Below are 9635 nucleotides of genomic sequence, written 5' to 3' on the forward strand. Positions count from 1 at the left end.
TTCATCCTTTGTTTTTTTTTTTTGTAAAATGCCAGGGCTTTTTTTAATGTAAAGGAACGTTTTATTACTATACGTAAAGGCAACCCCCTGCCACGCTGAATGGCTGACCGGGCCTGTGGCCAAAACCTGCATCCAACCCCCGTGGGCAGCCACTCCCCGACATGCGAAGGCTGTGCGTGATATATGTATATATCAGATCTATCAACTTTCTCCATAAATCACCAATAATTATAATCAAACGTATATTTCAATTATACACACACAATGCAATATATATTAAAACTTGAGTAAACAATATTTGAAAAAGGTTTATTAAAATAAATGTCTGTGACTTTTTCCATAGTTTTTATTATTACATTTTGTGAGTGAAAAATGTGAACATAAATAGTCAGACTATTTTTTTTCTAAGTCTGAATTTTTCTATTAACATTTTTAAGTCCAAAAAATACAATCATAAAAGTAATAACATTAAGGCCTTGTATTTTTTCAATACATCTTCAGGCTACATAAAACCTAGCCATAGTATCAGCCCTTAGCTGTGTTCCTCTCCCAGCTATAGAGCAAAAGCTCCAGCTTGGGAGAAAGTGCATTGAAAAAATATGATAGGTTCTTCTGGGGTCATGGTTTCAATGACCCAGAAGACTTACTGAGCTTTTTTCTAATGTTTTTTCTAATGTTGCTGGGGTGGGGCTACAGACCTCATTGTAGCCCCTTCCTCTACTAGGGACATCACCAAAAACAAATAAACATGTAAATAACCACCGTAGGGCATTATGGGGTGCTCCTTGACGAAGCACATAATTAATATGCGGCTGTGGGTGCTCATTTATTATTCATTTTTTTGCTGATTTTATGGGTGTCCTGGTCTCACAAGGGCCAACCACATATTTTTGTGGAGCTAGCAATTGTTAATATTTATGGGGTGCCCCGGTGCCCACCCAGGGCATTCCAAACCATTATTCGTCTTTGGGACCAGTGGGGAGCAACCCAGGGCCTCTGCCAGTTCCCCTCACCCTACAGGAGCCAAGCACATTTCTTTTTTTTTTTTCTTTAAGTGAGGTGCCGACTGTAGGAAGGTGGATATCTGACTATGGTTACCCCCAACTTTTTGCCTAGTGTCTAGCTGGTTTTTCGACTTAGTTGGCCTGAGATCCTGCCATTCAGGGTCTCAGGCTGTCTGCTCTCTCTGTAAAATGGACTCCATGTACTTTAGGTGCATAACCCATCTGGATAGGATCACCTTATTGGCCCCTGTACAGTGTACCCTAGGTACCCAGGGCATAGGTGTACCCTAGGCCTACCAGGGGCTGCAGCATGTATTATGCCACCCCTGGCCTGGCCTTCCATTTTGACACAACTGGCTGATCACTCAGCTGGGGCAAGGTCGTGTAATCACCCCTTGCTTAGGTGTAGTATTCCTATACCTAACTTATAGATAGACACATGTGTACCTATCAGTCACTCCTATGGCAGGCCTTAACAATCCTGGAGGCAGAGTGCTTGGTAACATGTGAGATGGTGCTCTAGCATGAGCTGAGCCTGTCTGCAGCTTTCGGAACCATGTCCTTATAGCTGTTCTATGATATAGCCTACCATATACTCTTAAAGTGCCTTATAATCTTAGACGGTTATGGTAACTATGGTTTGGCTTTATCGAAACATGTCGTGTAAGGTGTCTAACACTGTGGAATAATACCCCCATACCATTTCTGGACATGAGGATATTATTCCCCCCTTCTAGAGGGAAAGACATGTTAAAATCATACTTCACTGTTAGCCTCTGACCAAAGCCTCAGCATCACAAAATGGATGCTGCTGCCACGACACAAGTCTGACCTCCTGCAGCTGGGAGTGATCCCAGCCAGGGAGGCCTGGACAATAGGTTTCCTGCTTGGGGAGGTGCTAGCACCTCCCCAGACAGCCTTTAGTGTATTGGGGCAGGGTGGGCTGAAAGGAATGAGACATGCCTGGGGCACCCAAGGTGTTCCTTGCATAGTCCAGTTCAAACCGGTGCTGGGGCACTCCAGCCCCAGCTCTGGCGCGAAACTGGACAAAGGGAAGTGGGTGTAACCACCCCCTCCCAGGTCCCACCCATAAGGCGTGACCTAGCAGGTATCCCAGCCCCCCAGATTAGTATAAGAGTGGGAGTTGGGCCTCAAGACTTTAGATTATCCTGAACCTGCAAACTTGAACAGAAACTCTGGACCTTCGACGAAAGAAGAAGACTGAAGAATCTCCCTTGTGGCCAAGGAGTGGCTACCCTGTGCAAACAGGCACCATCAAGAGACTACCCTTTGCTTTGTGAACGTTCTACGAGGAACCGACTGCAGAGCCCGACCAGAGCCTTGACTCTCAGACTTCTCCGACCCTCATCCACATCTGCAGCAGAGCTGAGATCCGTGGAGGCGACTAGCGACGTGGGACCGGCTACCTGGAAAAAGTGGCTAGTAACTTAAAGCGCAGCTTCTGAGGTACCCTCGAAGTTGTGCACCGGGGATTGAGAAGCCCCACCCCCAAGCACCATCTGCACCGAAGACCAGCCCCCCACACTCAACGAGTCCTGCGTGGGGCCCTTCAGCATTTTCCTGCTTGCCGCGTCTGTCCGGTTGCTTGCCCGCTGGCTAGTGGCCTTTGTGACGACGCATCCCGAAATCTTCTGCGCTGGTTTGGCTCCTCCAGACTGGCTCCTGCTTCCCTGCAAAGAAGAAGCACCCCAGACCTTCCTGGACTGATCCTGAAGCAAGTCCTCCGTTCTTCGTGGGTTCCGCTTGCCAAGGCCTGGTGAGTCCTAGCCCAGCTTCGACGCCGCCGACAGCAAGAGCCTTCGTGGGACAGCTCGCCTCCTGGTCCTGGTCGTCCTCGACGCTTCCTGGTCCTCCTGGCTGCAGCGACAAGCTTCACCTTCACCTGCAAATCTTCACGACATCGTCTGGTTCCTTCCTGGTTCCACGTGGTCACTGGCTAGTGACCTTGACTCTGTCCCCTCTGCTTGCAGGTCTCTTCTCTTCTTGATCCCAGCCTTGGGATCCACCGGACACTCTTCACTGACTGCCTGTCAGCATCTTTCTTCAGGCATCCATAGGAGTCGACGACGAAACCCGACGCAACTTCAACCCTATGCACCCGCAGCCTGTGGGCTAGGTAACTTGGGTACTCCGGTGCTCATCAGGATAGTGACTATCCTAGTGTCTAAGTTTCAAGTCTCAACTTCCTAGCTACTCCGGAAGTGTCCTAAATCTATCTATTTCTAAACTGTACTATTGCTAGTGGCTTTTACGCATTACGCGTGAGTGTTTCCACTCTGCATACGAATCCCGTGGGCCTCCCACTTCCTAACTGTTGCTAGTGTAGTGTAGCCCCAGCGATTCCCTAGGCCTAGGCCTATTCTATTTCCGTGACAGTGGTCCTTATACCACTTACTTAGTATATGGTTTGCGTGGCCCCTAGGGCCTAACTGTATTACTTACCTGTGTGACTTAATGTATGCTTAAATAAGACTGTGTTGTACTTACCTCTAATCTCATAAAGAGTGCTGAGGGTTTGCTTAGAATAAATACACTTTATTTTATATATATATCTGTTGTGGTGTCCTTTCATTTGGTATTCAAGGGATTATATATGGTATCACAGCTGGCTTCACATGCCATTCAGAGTTTAGCCTAAGACTGCTCTTGTCCATGCTACCACTAGGATAGCTGGTCTAGAAGGTTGACTTTACAACCAATCACCATAAGGGTATTTGGACTGATATAAGGTGTACACTATAACTAGTGACATCATACATCAGGCCAACTTCTCACACCGACCCAGGCCCCCCACAGCTGCTCCCTCGTTAGGGGCTGTGTGGGTGGGGGGGGCTGAGGCCCAGGTACCCCTGCAGCCCTGCAAGCGGCCCTGCCATCACCCATAGAGGTGCAGTGGGAGTCGGAATTGCTCCCTCCCTCCCCACAAGAGCAGTTTTCACTTTGCTCCCACAGGTTGGGAGCAATTCATTGTTTTTCCCTGCCCAAGTGCGTGGGCAGTGAAAAGTTTTGTTCTCCCATTGGGCGGGAGCAACTTTATGCTTCCGCCCAGGGGGAGAACATTCCACTTTTCCTGACGACGCTCAAGGGCAGGAAAACAGATAGTGGACCAGGGTTTGGGGACCCTACACCTGAGCCTGGGTGTAGGAGGTGTCCATGGTATGGCTTTGTGCGGGGGGCGCATGGCTTCCCTCCCCATGTAGTGATATGCAGGCCAGGGTCCTCCCCTTTAATAAGAGGGCTTGGAAAGGGAGGCTAAATGCCAACCTCCCCCTACATACCATATGCGTCCTACCAACCCCACCGCGCATCTTGCCCTAGCCACGCCCAATCTTATTTTCTTATTTTTTTTAATGCTTTTGCCACAGATTTGCTGATCTTCTGCGAATCTGCACCTATTTATTTTAAACGCTTTTGGCCGCAGGCGTGGTATCTCCCCACCCACCTTCAAGCCTAGGAAGTTGGGATATCCTTACCCTGCCCATATTGTTCTTTTACATTTCGCTTAGGACCAAGATTGAGTCCTACAATGGCTGCCGCCTAATCGGTTGATGTTGTGGTAGCCAATCAGATCTCTCCTTGAGATCTGTCAACTCCCCGGGATCCTTCATGGCATGATATATACAAAGTTTCTGAGCATTAATTGATCAAAAACTACATAACGGATTTACACCATGCCTTAGGGTGGTCTTCATTCCAACATTTTGCCTGCCTCTTTCAATTTGCTGACCTCGTTTTTGCTTGTACTAGGACTCTGTGCATGTTACCACTGCTAAAGTGCTTGTTCTTTCTCCCCTAAAAATGGCAGCATTGGTTCATCCCCAAATGGCATATTTAATGTACTTATAAGTCTCTAGCTAAGAGGTACCCCAGTACCCAGGGCCTGTAAATTAAATCCTACTAGTGAACCTGTAGCACTAATTGAGCCACCCACTTATGTAGCCCTTTAACCATGTCTCTGGCCTGCCTCTGCAGTGCCTGTGTGTGCAGTTTACACTGTATGTTGACCTTGCAAAATAAACCTTTTGACAAAACCATACACTCCCTTTTTATGCATATAAGTAATCCCGAAGGTAGGCCCTGGACAACCCAGGGGGCATGGTGCAATGTATTTAAAAAGGTAGGACTTTTAAGTTTTACATATCTGGTAGTGAAAAACTCATGAAGTCGTTCTTCACCACTACAAGGCCTTTCTCCCCCAAAGGATAACATTGAGATTACCTTATTACATTTTATAAATGCGTTCAGAAGAGCTAAAGCCCAAGTCTGGCGTCTCTGTAATCCTAATTTAAATCCTAACTTATGGTGAAGTCATATTTTAAATTACAATTCCAAAAATGTCACTTTTAGAAAGTTGGCATTTTCTTACTTAACCCATTTGGTGCCTGCTGCCCATCTCTGATCACACGTCTGGGTGGGCGACAGTTGAGCTTTGTGCTTTTCCCTAGACAGCCACACACAATGAGAGCTTAGAAGTGACTTGATGGGTCATCCTGGGAGGGAGGAGCTGGACCGTGTCTCACATCTGAACAGGATGTGTTCTGTACCCACAAAAAGGGCTACATTCCCCCTGTAGTGAGTCTGGAGCCAGGGCAGTAAGGGAGTATGTGCACTTCAAAGACCTGGCTTTGGAGTCTCCCACACTTCAAAGGTCAAGCTGGGTAGAAGTACTGTACCTCCGAAACCACCACTACATCACACTTCTGGAACTGTGAAGATCCTGCCAAGAAGAAGGGCTGCTGTGCTTGAAGGACTGCCACTATGCTGGACTTCTGCTTTGCTGGACTCTTGCCTTGCTGTGCTGCCCTGCTGTTCCCCTGCCTGGATGAGAAGAACTGGACTGCATCACCTGAACCCAGAGAGACTACAAGGGCTAGTTGGCTGGCTTCCTGATATGAAGTCTTAGGGACATAAAATACCACCCTGCTTCTGTACCTGGACTCTGCCAACTGTGAGTCTGCCCTGCCAAGTGGTGCTACTCCAGTCATGGACCCATCCAAGAGGGTCTAAGGTGCTTGTTCCAGCAGAGCAGACGCATCCGCTGTCTAACTAATGCATCGCTGCTGCTGCGCGGATCAGAACCAACACATCACCAGCAGCATGGATGGGCACAGACACAGCACCGCTGCTACGTGGATGGGATACGAATCATCGCCATCGGAACCACCACTCTTATGGTCCCAAGGTCCTCGCATTTCCGTCAATGGCAGCCTCAACGACTAACCTCTGCATCACATCTTATCCTTCATCGGAGCCGACACATCGCCACTGCTGTACGGATCAGGACCAGGGCATAGTCGCTGCTGCATGGATCGGCACAGACACATCACCTTGACTGTACTACACATCCTCAACATCAATGCACCCAGGATTAGGGTACTTTTGATCAGAGGGCCTCACTGGGTCCCTAAATCCAGCCTGCACTCCATTGCGGTCTGCCAGAACTTTTGACTTGGGTGTCAGTACAGCGCGACCAGATATTCCAAATAGCGCTGTTTGCTTCTAGGCGCTATTTTTACCAAAACACTTTGAAATTCAATACCTCAAGTTCTAGTTATTGGATTTTTGTCCTTTTGGACTTGTTTTATTTATTAAAGTTAAAACTCTTTTTGTAACATGGTGTGGTATTTTTGTGTGTGGTGTTTTTACTGTTTTACTGTTCGAAGTGCTGCACAAATACTTTACACATTGCTTCTGAAGTTAAGCCAGTCAGCTGTGTGCCAAGGTACCAGAGGATGAGCACAGGTTAATTTAGGCTTTGCCTGCCTCTTACCTCAACTCAGATTGCGGTTATTGCTTGACCAGGGGTTGAGCCCAGTCAAGCAGTAACCCAATTTTTAACACACCAAATCCCAAAAAGGACTCTTTCTGGACAAAGAACAAGATTTCAGCCAAATTTGGTGTAAATCCGTTCAGAGCTGTTTCTAAAGTTCCTATGGAAATATGAATATGGAAAATACATTGTGGCCTTCCCACCTACTTTTTCTAAGCCCCAGCTTGACAGGTCGCACCGAAACTTTCCAGGAATAAAAAAAAAATCGAGGGGGGAGGCGGGGGGGGGGCGGTTTGGGGGGAGGAGGCGATTTCATGAAGATTCATCAAGTAGCACCAAATATATAGGCAAACCATATATATAGCTAATTTCACTGTATGTGATCGCATTCTGCTTTTACACAAGGGATACATCAGCACACAAGGTAGTATCCTCAAGTGCCAGGAACTACTATAGCACGGTGTGATTTTTTTAAGATCCCAAAAAATATTTTTCCTTTAGTCATTGTTTTTGTTATATTGCTGAGGACCCAACAAGCTCCCAACGCCATGTTTTACAAAACCCATGTCAAAACAAAATACACTTTGACAAAAATAAAAAAGCTGACAACCAACGCTAGATTATTGGCATTGCCAACGCTTTTTTATTTTACATTTCCCATAATCTTTCCAAAACTGGCTTTACACTGATGTTCCATTATCCAATATCTTTTGGAAATACTAGCATGTATCAAGTGTGTTTTACTGATTTATGTTTCAATTAAATGGTACCTACGATCGCAACGAAGTTTAAAACCTTTTTATGTAGTTGATTTTTGTGTACATTTTATTTTAAAAGCAAAGAAATATCAATCTTGCTTTCAACCTTCTGAAACTATTTTCGTCTAATCAGAGAGCATTCTGGGAGCATTATGTGTAGCCTCATGATGTTAAATTGTACAAACTTGTCACACATTTTTATATTGGAAGTACTGATGGTAGTGCACATCCAGCCTGGTACACAGCATTTCCTTAGTGTGCTCATTTTGCATTAATGAGCCAAAAATAAACACCTTGAACAGCATGTAAATAGGGATACAAATATTACCGTAATTGCAGACAATGCTCTTTCACAGATCGATACTGTGAACTGGCAGTCAAAGGGTTTATGCAGCAGGGGGTTGTGCCTACATGCCCTAAGGAGAAAATAATTATGAAAAGATGTCCTTGTCCCTAAACAATACGCCCTGTGAAGTCAGGCGATAAGAAATCCACACCCCTACCTTCCTCGCCTCTTCTCTGGTTCCCTGTCTCTCACCTCTCTCTTGTTTTATCTTCAGCAGTATTGTCTCTCTCGTATCAATATTTTCAGATTTTTTGAACGTTTATTTGTATCTTCTTACCCTCGCCGCCATCACACTGTTTGTTCACTCCTGCCTCTCTCCTTACCTTTAGTCTACCAACCTAAACTCTCAAACATAATCTTTGCCTCTTCTCTCCTGCGCCTTGAGACCCTCACGAGTGAGTAGTGCGCTATATAAACCCCTGATTGATTCTCATTTTGCCCTTCGCAACCTCTTACCTACATCATCTCTTATTTACCCTTGTTTCATATCTGTGCTGTATAAGTGGGGCTTGGAATAACAAGCAGAGCTTTTGAAATGAACTAGAGCACTCATGTGGTGTAAATACAAAAGAAACACATTAATATAACTATTTGGAATGCTTACGTTCAGGTTTCAGAAGCTGTGCTGAAGTACGTACACACATATGACTGTTCTCCCACACACAACTTGTGACCTTACCGATTGCTTCGCTGCAGGCTCATTTTCATCAGGGTTGGCTCTCCTCATAGCCCTCATTCTCGCTCCTCGCTCACAGAGTTGGGGAAGGGACTGTCTTCCCAGCAATAAGGACTAGGAAAAACATAAAACAATTATGAAACTGTTCAAATGTACTGAAAATAACTACGTGGGCAAAGACTATTCCGTTCACTAGGTAGCATGGGTGTGCTTGTGGAAGAAACTCTTAGAAGAAGCAGGCGACAAGGGCTCGATTTTGTACACATAGCCCAGAAATATCACTTACGTGCCGTCACTTGGTCTTCGCTGCCATTTTCAAACATCACCCGCCACCGTTCGAAGACCGCAAGCACTCGCTCATTGGTCCATGCTTAGTGACGCAAGGTTACCACGTTCCCCAATATGGCGGCCATATTAGAATGGAGTCACTGGCGATCCCGAGATAACTTTGTGATAGTTTCTCCCCGGTTGTCAACTTGGGTATTGCACTCTTTTATACACAATAGACTTAGTATGCCGTTCTTCAATGGGAGATTTCAAAATGTAAACTCCTTTATTGCAAGAACAGACAGTAGCATCACTTACTCAGAGGTTTGTTTCTTACCGAGTACGCATGCTTTTTTATCCGTAAGCCCTTTAAATGTTTGTGTTGACACGTTGGAGCGCATTCTATTACCATTTCGGCTTTTATTTTAGTTATCGTTTTAGGAATGAATGCAACAATTTTTGCGCTGGCGGATGCATAGGGTAACAGAAAGACAACCTACATTAAATGATCAATTTAAATGCACATGTACAGTGTTTTTGGTCGGTTCTCTTTAGGTGGGGCTATAGGCAGCCTTACTGTTTGTTGCTATACCTCATGTTGTCCACTCTTCAAAACAAGTTTTGGCAAAGCCAGTAGGTCAGGCCTTATTCGGGTGCTTAGAAGTTTATAATGCCATATGGTATGTATTGTCTTTTAATTCACACAGCCTTGAGGAAGTCGTGGGATAAATGTCCCTACACGACGAAACACGTGTTGGCTGTGACTAGGATGTTCCATTGAAAATAAAGAACA

At 45.7% G+C, this 9635-nt stretch overlaps 1 protein-coding gene across 4 annotated transcripts in view; it reads right to left on the bottom strand.

Moving 5' to 3' along the window:
• The window catches only part of SPAG5 (sperm associated antigen 5), a 577046-nt gene extending 568087 nt beyond the window's left edge, over positions 1-8959 (bottom strand). For all 4 annotated transcript variants that reach the window (XM_085649122.1, XM_085649121.1, XM_085649120.1 and 1 more), the window contains exons 1-2: positions 8862-8959; positions 8579-8689 (exon numbers count right to left, since the gene is read on the bottom strand). In XM_085649122.1, coding sequence (XP_085505248.1) covers positions 8579-8635 — 57 coding nt within the window. In that variant the 5' untranslated portion in view covers positions 8636-8689; positions 8862-8959. The remainder of the gene's footprint in view (positions 1-8578; positions 8690-8861) is intronic.
• Between the last annotated feature and the right edge of the window lie 676 nt (positions 8960-9635).

The sequence above is a fragment of the Triturus cristatus genome, chromosome 3_2 (genome assembly GCF_964204655.1).
Source record: "Triturus cristatus chromosome 3_2, aTriCri1.1, whole genome shotgun sequence".
In the NCBI taxonomy this organism is placed as follows: Eukaryota; Metazoa; Chordata; class Amphibia; order Caudata; family Salamandridae; genus Triturus; species Triturus cristatus.